Consider the following 17,410-nt stretch of genomic DNA (forward strand, 5'->3'; position numbering starts at 1 on the left):
GTCACTGGATGACTTCCATGGTATTGTAGAAATGGCAGGGCCTTGCCATAAGGGGGTTCTTCACCGCAACATGCGGGCTGCACACCTCCTTAATGGTAATGTGGTAATATGAAATACAGGATCATCCGTGCCTTGTAACATAGGGTATAATGCACCTTCAGATAATGTGACATGATGTCCCCATCCTGAAATAAATAGGTGACATGTGGGAAGTCAATAGGTGAGTCACGTAAACCCATTATTCTACTGTTTTCGGAAAAAGAAATGGGGCCTTTAACTGCCCCCCCGCCATATAAGGTAATGACTGGCAGCAGTTCTCTCATTCTGGATGGATGTCATATGATGTCCTCCCACTCTAACTGCGTGTGCGTGCCCTCGGGGCACTGTGATGTTGGCTCTGTCATGTGATCAGCTGTGTACAATCAGTGTAAATAGGAAATGCTGGTTATTGGCAGTCCTCTCCGCCCGCTGACAGAGCGTGAGAGAAGAGCTGGTAATCAGCATTACTCAGAGCGGACATCTACACTGATCATCTGGGAACTAATGATCAGTGCCGCCCCATCAGTGTCACCTGTCAGTGCCCGTCAGTGATGCCTGTCTATGTCCATCAGTGCCCATCATTACAGCCTCATTAGTGCACATCAGTGAAGGAGAAAATTTACTTTTTTACTAAATTTTATAATAGAAACTAAGAAAAAACTTTTTTTTTTTTCAAAATTTTCAGTCTTTTTTAGTTTGTTTAGCAAAAAAATAAAAACCCCAGTGGTGATTAAATACCACCAAAAGAAAGCTCTTATGTCTCAAAAAAATTATAAAAATTTTGTTTGGGTGGTGTCATGACAGTGCTGAAAGCTGGTGTGGGCAGGAAAGGGGTAAAAGTGCCTAGTAGGCAAGTGGTTTAAGAAAAGAATCCAGTCCCTACAGTCAAACATGGTGGGGGATTCACTGATGTTTTGGGGTTGCTTAGCTGCTTCAGACACTGGATGCCCTGACCGTGTGCATGGCATTATGAAATCTGAAGACTACTAAAGAATTGTGGGGTGCAATGTAGGGCCCAGAGTCAGAAGGTTGGGTCTCTTGTCAGAGGTCATGGGTCTTACAGCAGGACAATGACCCAAAGCACACATCAGAAAGCACCCAGAAATGGTTTCAAGCAAAGTGCTGGAGAGTACTGAATTGGTCAGCAATGGGTCCAGATCTCAATTCCATAGAGCATCTGTGCAGAGATCTCAAAACAACAGTTGGAGAGAGGAACCCTTCTAATCTGAGAGACATGGAGCAGTTGGCGAAAGAAGAGTGATCCAAAATTCCAGTTGAGAGGTGGAAGAAACTCATTGATGGTGACAGGAAGCCATTGATTTCAGTTATTTTTTTCCAAGGGGAGTGCTACCAAACATTAAATTGAGGGTGCCAATAATTTTGTCCAGTCCATTTTTGGGGTTTTGCATGGAAAGTGTCAGATTTGGCTTTTTGTTTCTCCACTTTCTTGTGTCATACCAATAACAACAAAAGAAATAAACAGGAGATTGCCGAAATATTTGTAATTGCAACAATTTGCTGGGTGAAGTAGTGCATTATCTGAGAGACATGCAGGGGGAACAAGATTTATGGCCATGACTGTATAGTGTAGTCTCTTTAACCGCCTCCCGCCCGCCATATAAAGTAATGACGGACACAAGGCGGTTCTCTCATTCTGGGAGGACGTCATATGACATCATCCCATTCTAACCATGCATGCGCGGCTCCGAGAGCACTCAGCGTGCCGATCGGTGGTGCGCTGTGACCCTTGGACACAGCGGATCACCGATCAACGGAAAGAGCCGAAGATGTTGGCTTGGTTATGTGATCAGCTGTGTCCAATCACAGCTGAACGCATGTAAATAGGGAAACGGCGGTTATCGGCATTTCTCTCCTCACAAGCTGTCACGCTGACAGATCATGAGGAGAGATGGTAATCGGCATCCCTCAGATGGGACATGTGCACTGATGATCTGTGTAGCCCCAGCAGTGCCACATATCAGTGCCCATCTAAGCTGCCTTTCAGTGTCACCCATCAGTGCCACTTAACAGTGCCATATGAGTGCTGCCTTTCAGTGCCCATCAGTGATGCCCGTCAATGCCCATCAGTGTCCATCAGTGCAGCCTCATTAGCGTACATCAGTGAAGGAGAAAAATCACTTATTTACAAAATTTTATAACAAAACTATTAAATTTTCAATGATAAAAATTTCATATGGGTACAGTGTTGCACGACCGTGCAATTCAAAATGTGACAGCGCTGAAAGCTGAAAATTGGCCTGGACAGGAAGGGGGTATAAGTGCCCTGTAGGCACTTAACAGAAGTGTTTCTACGTTACTACTGATCTCTCAACTCTGCACCCAACAACATGGACTGTTATAGCAAGCACGCCTCACACTGCACCCCACAATGTGGACTGTTACACCCAGCACGCCTCAGCCCGAGACATGGACTGTTACAGCCAGCACTCCTCACCTCACGACATGGACTGTTACACCCAGCATGCCTCACCCCATGACATGGTCTGTTACACCCAGCACTCCTCACCTCACGACATGGACTGTTACACCCAGCACGCCTCACCCCATCACATGGACTGTTACAGCCAGCACTCCTCACCCCATGACATGGACTGTTACACCCAGCACTCCTCACCCCATCACATGGACTGTTACAGCCAGCACACATTACACTGCACCCCACAACATGGACTGTTACACCCAGCACACCTTGTAATAATCATGCACACAGGGAGAGGCGCAGTTCTCCATTTTGTTCCAAACTTCTGCATTTTGGTATTTCTCTTAAACTCCTACGCACCCACCTGAGGGGGGAGGTGTAACAATCGTGCCCACCAGAGCCAGACACGATCCTTATTTTGTTAAGGATCCTTAATGTTATCCCCTCATTCCCCCTCCCTCAGGAATGCAATCAGTGTATGATGCTGAGCCCCCTGCCTAACAATCCTTTACTCAAATAAGGTAATTGGCTTGTCTGTTGTAAGAAGATATCAATTGATTTTTGAACAAAATGATCTTAGAAAAGTGGCACACCCTTAATTATATATAGCAGCAACTCCAAATCCAAAAAAAACTACTTTGGCATTAAATAAATCAAGCTTAGGAGTGCCCTAAAAAAAACACATAAAAAGTGTACATAAATCAATTTGTGGAAGTCCAAAATATCTTAAAGATATAAAGTAACTCGTGTGAAGAAATATAAAACACCGTGAGCAATCCACCACCGAATAAATAGAATGCACTCACCAGTGCTAAGTGCTGATCAAATTATAGACCAGCCTTAGCGCTTTTGCTCTGGGAGCGATGAAAGCATCAAACTCCAGACTTTTGGTCCAATTGATTTTTGTAGAAATAAGCTGTTATGCTTTGGGTGTAGTGAGAGAACGAGAGATCTGCCCTGTGTTTAACATCACTGCAGAGTCTCCTGCCATGAAAACAACGAAACTTGCAGTCGAGACAAAGAAAATCATTCTGGAGCTCATAAGACTTGAAATTGCTTAACCCAAGGCGTGTTGGCAAGTACTTATCTACCTAAACGTGTATGTGTGTACGTGTGTGCGTGTCATCTTTTTCCTGTAATTATTTTTATTTGACCTTTTACTAATAAATCATACTTTCTGAAAGTGTTGAACGGTTTCTATAGCTCTTTAATGTAACTTACAAATCCCTGCCACTGAAGAACGCTACTATGAATGTTTACCCCTCTGTATAACCTGTCTGTAGAGATAGCAGGATACTGACGATTAACCAATCATCCTACTGTATTGCTGAGTTTCCTCTCTCTGTATAAAAAGGAGGTGGTGCCAGTGTGAAGGGTTAATTGCGTAATTAACCTGACCCAGTAACAATCGCATCCAGGCTGCCGGTACATAGATTGTGGTCCAATTAGCTGGAAAATCATTGTGCAAACTGCAGCTGGGAGTGGCATTGTTACGCACGTGACATCACAGTGTTAGATTGGCTAGTCCTTCGGTCACGAGTTTGGTGAGAAGGTCAGGGGTCTGACACCGCGGCCGTCACACCCCGCGACATGGACTGTTACAGCCAGCACGCCTCGCCCCACGACGTGGACTGCTACACCCAGCACGCCTCGCCCCACGACGTGGACTGTTACAGCCAGCACGCCTCGCCCCACGACGTGGACTGCTACACCCAGCACGCCTCGCCCCACGACGTGGACTGTTGCAGCCAGCACGCCTCGTCCCACGACGTGGACTGTTGCAGCCAGCACGCCTCGTCCCACGACGTGGACTGTTGCAGCCAGCACGCCTCGTCCCACGACGTGGACTTTTACAGCCAGCACTCATCGTCCCACGACGTGGACTGTTACTGCCAGCACGCCTTGCCCCACGATGTGGACTGCTACAGCCAGCACGCCTCGTCCCACGACGTGGACTTTTACAGCCAGCACTCGTCCTCCCACGACGTGGACTGTTACAGCCAGCACGCCTCGTCCCACGACGTGGACTGTTACAACCAGCACGCCTCGTCCCACGACGTGGACTGTTAAAGCCAGCACGCCTCGTCCCACACGTGGACTGTTACAGCCAGCACGCCTCGTCCCACGACGTGGACTTTTACAGCCAGCACGCCTTGTCCCACGACGTGGACTGCTACAGCCAGCACGCCTCATCCCACGACGTGGACGGTTACAGCCAGCACTCCTCACCCCACGACATGGACCACCTTTCACCCCCCCAGCACCCCATGGACCACCCAACTGCCCCTTCCATACAGCCCTCCCAGCTCACACCGTATTTGGTCACATCAAGCAGTCCCCTCCCGTCCCTATTACATCCCGAACACTCCCTCAGACTTCCCTTACACAGACTACACTCGCCCCTCCCCTCCCCTCTGCACGTTGCGTCTAATCCCCGCCCCTCTACTACGTCACTTCCAGCTTCCCCATTGGACGAGGGCAGCATCTGTTCGTGTACACAAGGGGAACACTGGAGGTGAGTGTATAGTGAGAGGGGGCTGAGCTCTGATTGGACGGTGAGGTATCTGGGACCTTCACAGGAGGGACTACAGGCCCCAGCGTGTCGGCCGCCTCCTCAGGAGGTTTGTGCAGCTGCAGAGCTATTGTTGGTTATTGAACCATCGCCATGTACAGTGCTGAGGACATCGCTTCCTGGGTACCTGATGCCCACTGTGATGGGGGGGCTGGAATGATGTGCCTGGCTACCCCCCCCCAGTATAGGGGAGATCTCTCGTTTCTGATTGGATGCGTCCAGTGTGTGGGCTCTGATGCCCCCTACAGGAGAACTGAAAGGAAGATCAGGCGCCTAAGGGTGTCTGGTGGGTAAAGAGAACCTGTCATTGGCCATTCAGATCAAAGTAAAGAGTAAGTAGTACAGCCGAGTGTCTCTGCTGGCGACACCATCCCTGCGCACCCCCACCATTGTGTTTGCCTGTAGCAGCCGGTGATTGCACTGGTGTGTGCCAAGGCCTGATCACTGGTATGGGGGGGTCGGCTTTGAAGATAACCCCCCCCCCCCAATATCAGATTGGGTACATACTATTCTTCCTTTTTTTTTTTTTTCAACCAGTGGGTGGAATGAAAAATAAAATAAAGTTGGGTATATATTGGGTAGAATTTTGAGAGAAAACTTTTAGGAAGTTAATACAAAAAATTCTTAGAACGTTCACAGTTTGTCCGAAAGGCTTCATTTGCTTTTAACATTTGATTTTGGAACAAATGGACAAAAACCACACACACACTTAGAAATCCTTGCATTCAAGAAACATTTTCCATCCCACTCCTTTGAATTTTCTTGGCATTGCAGTTGAAAACGAACATTGATTTGACCCATTAATAATTAGAAAAATGAACACATATTCTTACAATGAAAAATGTCAAAGAGAATTCTACTAATATATACCCGGCCTAACATAATGCTGCATCCACACCAGCAATGTGGATGGAGGAATCTTTGTGTCAACAACTGTGTTGCCAATCAGTGTATTCTGACAGTGGAGGAGTCCTGCTGTCTGAATACACTGATGAACCCTTCAGCTGATTTGGCTGCGAGCTACTGATCAAATGAGGTTTTCCAACAGGAGCATTCGACAGTAGCCAATCTATCTCTGCTTCTGTCAAACCAGGAGAGCTACACACGGATCAAAATTTGGCCAGTCCATGCTAAACGCACTGATCACAGTTCCATTTTAGAAGCAAGTTCCATTTTTTGGTGGCGCTCACTCTCACTTCCTCTTTGCTTATCAAATCAAGGATGATGGAGCCTTTGGCCCCCCACAGCCTCCCAGGATATCCCATCACACATCACAGGAGGCTTCAGGAGTCTCTCCACAGTCCATCAGCCTCACAGATGTGCAGCAGTTCTACAGCATGGGTGCCAGCAGAGTGATCAGGAAGTGACAGCCAGCTCCTGAATCCAAGATGGCAGCACAGAAAAAGAAAAGAGAGAGGAAGATTGCAAAGAAGACGGCGTTGGACTTCATGAACTGATAAGTATGTGTTTTTTTAAAAAGTCAGAAGGTACAGTACTTGTAGCCACTGACTGCTACTTTTTGATTGCCCGGTGACATTCCTCTTTAAACTCGAGTAAGATACAGTATGTATCAGCATTGGAGGGACTGGGCTATAAAGTTGATCTGATTCCAGCACCTGGAGGGTCGGGGCTGTGCACTTTTCTTTGACTCTTAAACCTATCACGTGGACATTAACCTCTTGGCACCAGTGCCTCCTGGCCCCTTAAGGGGTTTGTGATGCTAGGAAGCGGGGTTTAGGGTCATGTGACCATTGTGATTGGCTGTCACATGACCCTTCGGGATTTGAGCACAGTTATATCTTGTTTCTTGTATCGTGGGTCAGTAGCCAGACCTAAACCTGGTAGCTTTCCCCCGCTTTGTCTTTTCCCCTATATTGGCATTGTGTTCACAGTAGCATTTGCATAGGCAGAGCAGAGTAAGGCTGGCCATAGAGGGGTTACTTTGACGCGTTTGGCCAGCTTAAACATGTATTGCAATATGTGTGAACCAAATATTACTATTCTTTATTGCAAAGTCGGCTGGAGGGGTATATACCAGTGTGCAGTGGGTCCTTCAGAATTTCTGGCTGTCACATGTTTGGAAAGGTCCCAATAATTAGCTCCAGTAAATGTGTTGAGAGTGCGTAGGGCGCATGCTCTTAACAAGTGTTTACTTTGGGTACGCAAATATGCCGCCTCTCGGTGTCAAGGCCCAGACGCTGAGAGGCTGTATATTTTCGTACTGTCAGCACAAACAGGTTAACCTGAATGGCCAAAGTACAGGGTGACTTAAAGCGGAACTTTAGGAAAAAAGGAAAATGTTGAACAGGCAGGAATTTTAATGCAGAAGAGATGCTCACTGTACAAATTTGGCAATTCCAAATCTGACTGAACTCCCACACATGCGCAGATGTGACGTCATCCTCACCTGGCCAATGACAGCAAGCGGTGATCAAGACCCAGAAGCTGGCCGCCCGAAGATGTCAGTGGCCGAGCAGGGAGCAGTGGGATGCTGAATCACTGGAGCAGAGGGTCTGGTATGGATTTGGTAGGGAATTCCCACGCCAAAATTAATAAAAAAAAATTGGGGGTCCTCCCCAAAATCCATACCAGATCCTTATCCGAGCATGCAGCCCGGCAGGTTCAGGCAAGAGGGGGGGACGAGCGAATGCCCCCCCCCCTCCTGAACCATACCAGGCCACATTCCCTCAACATAGGGGGGTGCTTTGGGACAGGGGGTTTTGGCCGTTGGTTGTGGGGGTCTGCGGGCAGGGGGCTTATCGGAATCTGGAAGCCCCCTTTAATAAGGGGGCCCCCAGATCCCGCCCCCCTCAATTGAATGAGTATGGGGTAAATGGTCCCGATCCTCATTCACAAAAAACAAAAAGTGTAGTGTGAAAAAAGACAGGACACGGGACACGGTGTTTGACAAGTCCTTTATTAAAAGATGGCATGTGGGCTAGTATGGTTCAGGGTGGGGGGGCCTCACTCGTCCCCCCCCCCCCCCCCCTTTTCTGACCTGCCGGGCTGCATGCTCGGATAAGAGTCTGGTATGGATTTCGGGGGAGACGCCAATTTTCTTTTTTTTTTTTTTTTTTTTTTTTTAATTTTGGCTTGGGGTTCCATATCCATACCAGACCTGAAGGGCTTGGTATAGATGGGAGGGGGGACCCCACACCATTTTTTTATTTATTATGGTGCCGGTTTTTAGATGTAATTACCACTTTTTTTTCTTCACTATAGCTCAGAGATTCAGCTGTCCCTTTCCCCCAGCTAAAAAAGAGTCTCTTTTTAGTTTATTTCCCCAAGTTAAAAGAAACAATGTTTCCTTTTAGTCTCGTAAAAGAAACAAAGCTTCCTTTAACTCCGGGGAAAGTGACAGCTCTGTGAGCTATAGTGAAGAAAAAAAAAGCCAGCAATTGCATTTAAAAATCAGCACCGACATATACTTTATATTGTGAAAAAATTAGTAAACCGAGGCATTATTTTCAATGGATTTTCATTCGTAAACCGAAAACAGTTTGTAAATCGAGGTACGCCTGTATTTCATTTTAAAAAATCTTGACAATTGTTTATGATACACAGTGCTTTAGAAAACTTAAAGCCCATCCCTGAGCAACCAGAAAAAAAATATCCCTTGCAGCGGGACTGCACCTGCACTGCAAGGGTTAGTAGCTTCTTTTGTCTAGAAGAGAAAAAAACAGTTTTATTTACTTGATCCTCTGCTTCCCTGGCAGGTGGTGCTCCCCCACGTTCCTACTGTGGGTTGTTCCTTGGCATCATTTATGTCCAGTGCATGGCTATGGACCCTGCTTTTGTCTTGATGACATAAGGATCCTAGACCGCTGGAGCGTGGAGCAGAAGAGGCTGCAGGAACCATTCTAGCAGAAGGGAGGATCAGGTAACATTTTATTTTGCTCCCCTTGTCCAAAAAGATAAGATAACCCTTGCAGTGCAGGCACAACCCCACTGCAAGGTATAATTTTTTAGGTACCCAGAGCTGGGCTTTAATATTCAGTTTGGGTTTTCATGTACTTTAACCCCTTGGCGCTGATGGCACACAAATCTGTGGCCTCACAGAACTGGTCTTTTTTCCATGGGGCTGCACATTTGCGTACCTTTCTTTGTGCTGAGAGCAGCGCGCTCCCAGCGCAGAGACCGCGCTGTCACTGAGAGCCCCAGGTCCCGTTCTAACGATTCCGGGTCAGGTGATCAGTCACTGTGCAGCCCGGCCCCATTGTTTTTTCTCTCTCTATGAATGGAGAAGAGAGATGCATTGTATCTCTCTAACTGACATAGAGAGATTAATAAAAAGAAGATAAATATTAAAAAATAAAAGAAAAAAATAAAGAAAAATACCTATATCAAGGTTTGATCTAGTTCAGTACCAGGGTTAGTGTTTGGGTCAGGGTCAAAGGTCAGGATTTAAAAAAAATTGGTATTAGTGTCAGTTAGCGTTAATGTCAGTATGTTTTAGGTAAAAAAAAAAAACAACAAAATGTGCATTATTGTTTCTGGGCTGTACTACGGGTACAAACAACAAATAACATACACATATATGGTATCGCTGCGATCGTTAAGAGCTGGAGAATTTATTTTGGGTTCTATGGAGGTAGGTTATGGTTGTAACAAGAAACACACAGCTAAATAAAAAAAAAATTTTTTTTTTTTTACTATTTTGGGCCAGTTTTCCTTTGATAATAAAAAAAATAGGAGCTATCCATTACCATTTACCACCAAATGAAAGCCCAATTTGTCCTGAAAAAAACAAGGTATAATCCACCTGAATGTACAAAGTAGTTGTGATGATATGTACAGTTTTACTAACACATGTCAACGTTGCAGAATTGTGCTTATGCATTTAGATTTGTTTTACCCTTAGGCGTGAAGGGGTTAAAAATGGTGACTACACCTTTAGGGCTCATTCACACGGGCACAGAGGCATATATAGCATATGTTTATGTGACCGGGAATGACAGGTGTTCATGCAGCTAGTGCCAGCAGCCTGTTACAAATCAATAAAAGGAGAGGCTGTACAGGTCTTCCCTCACATCCAAACATTTACACCTGTACAGGGGGAGATGTGTAGCTATGGACACAATCTGTGTGTGTCCAGGGCCATTTATCCATCCCTGTAAAGATGTAACTGCTCGGATGGGAGTACATCAGCTGTAATCAAATCCGAGCAGTTACCGTATTGTTCGCCGTATAAGACGCACTTTTTCTTCCCCAAAACTGGGGGGGAAATGTCAGTGCGTCTTATGGAGCGGCCGGTCCGGTATTTCCACCGTGGCCGTGTCAGAATATCGGGCCGGCCGCTCAGCTCTGCAGCGAGACCTTACCTGTTCCTCTATCCAGCGGCGTGCTGTCTTCCCGGCTTCTGTAGTGTGGGCACTGGGCATGACAGCCTGGTGCCAAGTGCGCATGCGCAAGAAGCAGTGCTTTTTGTGAATGGTAAGGCGGTACCTGGGACACATGACAGATCCCAGAAGCCGCCGGACCAATCACAAAGCGCAAGTGCTTCTCGCTCATGCGCACTGGGCACCCAGCTGTCATGCCGAGCGCCATTACAGAAGCTGGGAAGACAGCGCGCGGCTGGATCGAGGAACAGGTAAGATCAAACAAAAACTCTGTGGAAGTAAGAGCGGGTACCTGTCAAATTCAGGTACCCGCTCCCCACCTCCCCAAAGGTCAGCAGTCATTTGTACTGTCCGCAGTCTCTGGTCATCCCTGTGCTGTCCGCAGTCTCTGGTCATCTCCTGTACTGTCCGCAGTCTCTGGTCATCCCTGTGCTGTCCGCAGTCTCTGGTCATCCCTGTGCTGTTCGCAGTCTCTGGTCATCCCTGTGCTGTCCGCAGTCTCTGGTCATCCCTGTGCTGTCCGCAGTCTCTGGTCATCTCCTGTACTGTGTCTGCAGTCCATTAGTTCAGAATTTTTTTTTCCTGTTTTCTGCCTCTAAAACCTAGGTGCGTATTATGGTCAGGTGCGTCTTATACGGCGAAAAATACGGTACATCTTTACAAGGATGGATGCATGGCCCTGGACACACACAGATTGTGTCCATAGCTACACATCTGCCCCTGTACAGGTGTAAATGTTTGGATGTGAGGGAAGACCTGTACAGCCTCTCCTTTTATTGATTTACAACAGGCTGCTGGCCGCAGCTGCATGGAACACCTGTCATTCCTGTCATGTTGCAAGTTTGACATTTTGCACTGCCATGTTCTTTGTATTAAATATGTTTTTTTTTTTTTGGCCAGGAGAAGATCAACCTCGCATTTTTCTTTTGGTGCGCTTGTCAAATAAGTGAAAATGGCTTCCCGTTACTTGGAAATGTTTATGGCAACAAACCCAGGGTCAAAAGTTGCATATCATTTCTATAAAGGCTCAGCTTTAAATTTTTTAAATCTCCAGACCAGTATGATGTGTAAATGGTTCAAAACGTTTCCTGAAGTTATCTTGATCATCCGGTCTCATGATGCTCAGAAAAAAGCTCTGTACACATTTTTGGCAGATGGCTCATACCTACCCACAACGTGTCACACAGAAAAAATTCTTCATATAGCTGTGCCAAAGAATGAGAGCCATGAAGGGCTTACCGATATGTTTCAAGTTATGAAAGATTTTAACACCAATTGGCAAGACATGCGCATATTTCTGGTGGACCCCCAGTTTAAAGGAGCTGATGCTATACTTGCAGTATTCCCATCTGCTGAGGTTGTTCTTTCAGCCTATCACGTCTGCAGACACTTCCAGCAAAGTATCTATCAGCTATCGTTACCTAGCCAGACAGAACACTTGCTGATAGACGCTTTGAAGAACACAATGTGTTCCGCCACTAAGGGGAATCTAAGAAACATGCATACGATGCTAAACCAATTTGTGAAGCCCAGTATGTTATTGCAACTGAAAGCAGACTGGCTTTTGGAAGATCGGATTTGGGCCTTGCATCGCTGGAAAAGTCCTACTCACTGTTTTGAGTATTTTCAAACTATTGAAACTTTGAGCCGTGCTTTCACCGAAATCTTCAGAAACACACGTGATATGAATGCCATCCCCAAGTCTCTGGTTAAGTACGTACAAGAACACACTTTTCACACAGACGTTGTTGAAAAGAGGACCTGCACTAGTCATGAAATCGCCATCATTGATGGCAAAGGAGAGAAAGCTGAAGAAGCAGTTGGAGAACCCAACACAGACCTTGAGGACACTACATTAATATGTCAATCTCTGGAGGACATTTGCAACCCTGCAGCCTTTAGCCTTTGTCAAAAAGAACTTGAACTTGCCCAGAAATCAGTGCAAGTGATGGGAACTAATGAAGAAACAGTCAGTATTCAGCTACTAGAAAAAACCCATGAGGTCAGTTACGGAACACCAGCTACTTGTACCTGCACCTTTAACCAGGTCTTAAAGCTTCCCTGTCGCCACATCTTGGCGGTTATCACGGCCAGTGAAAAAGTTGTTCAATCAGATATGATACAAAAGCCTTGGCGGCCACAGACAGAAGGGTCTGAGTCTGTCCTTCCTGTATCACCTGATATTCTGGAAATCATAAAGGGTAAAGGCACAGATGCTCCAGAAAAACAACTGACTGTGGAATCCCTAACCAACCAGCTCTCAGAATTACTGTCAGATTGCAACGAGGATACATTTCAGCAGCGCTATAATACATTGAGAGAGCTGGCAGATGCCTGGATTGGGCCTTACGAACAAGTGAAACTTTAATGTATTGGGAGATTGTGCTTATCACATTCCAGATAATATGGACTTTCTATACTAAATTTATTACAAGGTCATTTTCAAATATTTGTTTTCAGATCTCAGTCTGCTTACAGAAATATTTCAGATTGAGAAGTGTTGTGGTAATAAATGCCTAATTTTTCCTGTGTTTCCCCATTTACCTGTGCAATTTCTGTGTTGGCATCCTGTAGTACACTACTAACCTGTGATGCTTCAACTTCAGAAATGTTAGCCCTTCTTCATCCTTCTCCCAAAGCTATGACTACTCGCTGCAACCAAAAGTAGTGCTGTAAATTTCAAATGACTGCAGTGTAAAATTAAAGTAGAACTAAAGACAAAACTTTTATTTAGTTTTGGATACAGTGGAGAGGGAATAAAACTCCTGTCACTTTTTGTTGCTGTCTTTGCCATCCGTTATTTACCTTCCTTATTTGTTTTGTTCACCATTATCACCAAAAGTGAGCGTATTTGCCATATTTTGGATTGTCCTCACACAGGACGTTTTTTGCAGCTGCTCCTAGGGACATTGGGCATTTTTTTTCTGCCTCTAAACTCCCCTGCATCCCCTGTGTCCATGCACACCTAGACTTTTAGCAGCATTTAGTGGCAGGAGAGTTCACAGGCTGTTTATAGGAGTGGTGCACTGAAATGAAAATTCTGGTGCCGTAACTGATACCAAAAAGTTAGAATGCATGTGGCCGAAAACCAAACCAAAATGTCTGCGTATGTGGGGGTGGGGAGGCTCCAATATTTTTTTTCTACTTTCATGTATTTTTATTAATTTTTTTTAACTTCTGATTTTATTGCTATCACATAGGGGACCAATAGTCCCCTATGTGATAGCATATGAGTGACAGGTCCTCTTTGTAGGGGGTGAGGGGCAGTGTGTGCAAGGAGGGGGCAGGAGAGGAGCCGTGTGATACAGTGAGAGAGCAATGTATACAAAGAGGCTCCCTCACTGGCTGTCACTATGGGATTTATTTACTAAAGCTGGAGAGTCCAAAATCAGACTCCCTTCTGCATAGAAACCAATCAGCTTCTAACCTCAGCTTGTTCAATGAAGCTTTGGCAATGAAACCTGGAAGCTGATTGGTTTCTATGCAGAAGTGAGTCTGATTTTGCACTCTCCAGCTTTAGTAAATAAACCCCTATATGTCAGTGCCGGCTTTTAAATGCAATTGCCAGCTTTTTTCTTCAATATAGCTCACAGAATTAGCTGTCACTTTCCCCAGAACTAAAGGAAACTTGTTCTTTTATCTCAGGAAATAAACTAAAAGGAAACTTTGTTTCTTTTAGCTGGGGGGAAAGTGACAGCTAATTCTGTGAGCTATAGTGAAGAAAAAAAAAAAGCTGGTAATTACATTTAAAAACCGGCACTGACCTATAGTGACAGCCAGTCACTGTATACACTGCTCCTCTCCTGTCTTTCTCAGCCTCCCCCCTCACATCTGCAGTACCAGGGGCGGACTGACCATTTGGAAACTCGGGCACTACCCGAGGGCCCGGGGTCAGTAGGGGGCCCCATGAGATGCCCCTGGTACCTTTTTTTTTCATAGGCTTTTTTTGAGTTTGGGCAAGGACACAGGGGCCCCATGATCCCCTATTGCCCGGGGGCCCCAAGAGTTGTCAGTCCGTCCCTGTGCAGTACACATAGTCTCCTGTATCAGCACCTGTATCGCTAAATTTTTCTTATCAGCAAAATGCTGATAGGCCTACTTTCGGCCGATATGTTTCGGTGGCCGAAATTTTGGTGCATCTCTAGAGCGCAGTGCAGAAATTGAGGAATAGCTGTCATAGTGGGAGGTGCACTGCAGTCCGTGCACACATGGGCGTTTAGCAGCGTTTAGAGGCAGGAAAAAAAACCTGACAGTTTGAACAGGAGCAGCAGAGTTTGGGCTGAAAAAACATTTTGACGCTTGTAAACACATGTTAACTGTAGGCACATTTAGCGCTTGAGTGTTAATTCCGTTTATAAATTTATTTTGGCCAATAAAATGAATTAACGTCGAAGCGCTTGACACCTGTAAATGCATCTAAACACCTGTAAAAGCAATAGACACTACAAGCATCAGGCATTTTTTTTTCTGCAAAAACCACTGATGTCACCCCTGACCTTCAACGCTGTAAGGCCAGGTAAAAACATCTCTGAAACTGGAAGCGACAAAATCCTAATTGCTTCTGGCCTTATTCATCATAGAGGAGGTCAGAACATGGATTTCCCTCCATCTGCTCTGCAGGCAGCCGACCTGACTGCTTACAGTGGTCCTGGGCTCCCCACTGGAACAGGAGATCCCAGGAACAGCAATGCCAGGAAGGGAAGTGGGGGAAGCTCTACAACACTGAAAAAGTGGATCATTTTTACATGAAAGCCCATCATTGGCTGTAAAAAAAAAAAAAAATGCAGCCATTATTCTGATATAACCATTTGCTGTGCAGGACGTTTGTAGACTTACGCTGGTCGGCAAGTGGTTAAAGTGCGTTGAAACCTGGAATTCTGCTTTTAGGTACTGGTATTTCCTGGTGGCCTTTACAATGATATTGCACGTTGTGCATGTTTATAAATGAATGTTCCCCGTGCCCAAATATCACAAACTATTAGTAAACAGGAACCAATGCTTAAGCTTGTTTTGCCTCAAAACAAAGTGTTTTTAAAACTACTACAATCGCTCACTAATACACGGATTAGGCTTAATAAGTATTAAAGCAAAACATGATTTATTGAATAAGTTCTGTTAGTATAATAACATAAGAATTGTCAGAATTGCAAATCATAGATCGTATTATAGCAAGAATAAAGCATCAATACATCACCGGATATTGTAGCATCACCCGTTGCCCAACAACTGGGGGACTCCAACAATCAGCAAGGGGAAATCTGGGAAATCACCACAAGGTACATCTGCCGCATCTTCAATGAGTCCCAAATTCCCCTAGAATCCCTATTCTTTTATATACATAATTTTGAATGTCCTTATCTACTGCCATGCGCAGTATCTCCTGATTAGATAACATCATGTATGATTCTGCGTAGTAGTTAGAGTCAACGTGATCGGCTGTGCCTCATGTGTAGTTACCTATTTTGATGGAATGCACATCTGGTGAATATCAGCCATATCTCTGGTTTTAACTGGTTTAATGTACACTTCCAACATGTTGTTTTGAACTCCAGTTACCCATCTAATGGTTATAATCGTTAGCATTATGACAGTTGAGTGTCAATCACTTCTCATGCATACATCCTATACACTCATGTCACATATGTATCACAAAGCTCCATACACACAAGCTGCTTGTTTGACGGAAGCCGATTTCACCGTCGGCATCTGTCGAACGAGCTTGCTGGAAAACCAGCAACTGATTGGCATCCGATGAGTTTTAGGCGGGGGATGATGCGCATCAGTGGGGAGATCGCTGTACTAACGTTACACCGTTAATATGGAGACCTTCTCGTGAGCTCCTCAGTTTTATTTTTTCATTCAGCCACCTTACCGTGTGTACCAGGCTTTAGACTTGTAATTTTAAAGAGATAGGAAAGTTGTCATTGGAACATTTGTGCTGGATGGAGCTTCATGCAAACACACCTGACTCCAGTTAAATACAAGAAAAAAAACAACTTTCCATTACATAACTAATCAGCTGCTCTGTGCACGCAAGCACTGTAGTAACATTAGCTATGTACAGTAAGTTTTGACGTGTTTGGCAGCAGTATGGGCAACTTCCTGTTTGCTGCTCCTCCACCATTCAGAAAAAGCCTTGAATTTTTTATCGGTGAATGCAAGTCTTCCTCTAATTGAGCAAGGTAATCAGGGGCGTATATACAAGGCAGTTGCCTAGAGCACCATTTTTCAAGGGGCACCCCCCCCCCAGGAAGAGGCTGTGGACTGCTTGATGGTGTATGCAGAGCCCGACTCTCGTTCCCGGGGATGTCCGAAGCTGTGAAGGTGAGTGTCTTTCTCTCTGTTTCTGGGGCGGAGGTGTTAGTGGAGGGCTCTCTTGGGTGGGGGGGGGGCCACGGGTGTTGTTGGCCACTGGTGTTGGTCGGTGTCCCTGTCTCCACCAGGGTGGGGCGTCTGATTTTTGTATTGCCTAGGGCAGAAAAAAAATTAAATACACCACTGAAGATAATGAGGTGAGAGGATGACCTCATGACTTCCACCTGTGCCAATCGGAAGCCTTGTATTCAATGACAAAAAATACAAGGCTTCTCCTGATAGGCGGAGAAGCATTGAGCCCAACTCTATTTCATTCTGGCAGCAGATAGAAAGTCACCTGTACCGCTGCCAGAACACAGCGCCACTTACTGTATGTAACTAGTACTACCACAGTTTATTACAGTGGACTCATTCTTCTGTAGTGGAAATTGTTTGGGCCAACTTGGCCCAAAAGAACTATTTAAAGTCACATGAAACATGGAATTCTATTTAAGGCACCCCCCAAACATAAAAAAGACACTCTGGAGGTTATAACAAAGCAGGCACATAAATAAAACTTTTTATTATTAGGCAAAACAAGAGGCTTTAATGGCAAACTGCTTTTAACAACTTGGATACCAATAAAGGTAATGAAAAAAAAAACAAGCAAAGGTAGCGCAAAATGTTATTGATTCTTAGTGCAAGATTGGTGATTGGACTACTTCA

At 45.3% G+C, this 17,410-nt stretch overlaps 1 protein-coding gene across 5 annotated transcripts; it reads left to right on the plus strand.

The window, feature by feature from the left end:
• Positions 1–4,883: 4,883 nt before the first annotated feature.
• Positions 4,884–13,166, plus strand: ZSWIM1 (zinc finger SWIM-type containing 1). 5 transcript variants are annotated; one of them, XM_089673421.1, is made up of 3 exons: positions 4,884–4,994; positions 8,768–8,931; positions 11,291–13,166. In XM_089673421.1, exon 3 carries the CDS (start codon positions 11,343–11,345, stop codon positions 12,756–12,758), a length of 1,416 nt encoding a protein of 471 aa, XP_089529547.1. In that variant the 5' UTR covers positions 4,884–4,994; positions 8,768–8,931; positions 11,291–11,342; the 3' UTR covers positions 12,759–13,166. The 5 variants fall into 5 exon arrangements, with proteins under 5 accessions (XP_089529547.1, XP_089529550.1, XP_089529552.1 ...); XM_089673422.1 differs by lacking the exon at positions 4,884–4,994 and adding an exon at positions 6,016–6,511; XM_089673424.1 differs by lacking the exon at positions 8,768–8,931 and having other exon boundaries at positions 4,914–4,994.
• The last annotated feature ends 4,244 nt before the right edge of the window (positions 13,167–17,410 follow it).

Source organism: Staurois parvus, unplaced genomic scaffold, assembly GCF_062004578.1.
Source record: "Staurois parvus isolate SC_StPar_1 unplaced genomic scaffold, SC_StPar_1.0 ptg000137l, whole genome shotgun sequence".
Lineage (NCBI taxonomy): Eukaryota > Metazoa > Chordata > Amphibia > Anura > Ranidae > Staurois > Staurois parvus.

Bases quoted from the DNA above. Each gene is read 5' to 3' on its own strand.
- ZSWIM1 (XM_089673421.1), top strand. From the start codon at position 11,343: ATGGCTTCCCGTTACTTGGAAATGTTTATGGCAACAAACCCAGGGTCA.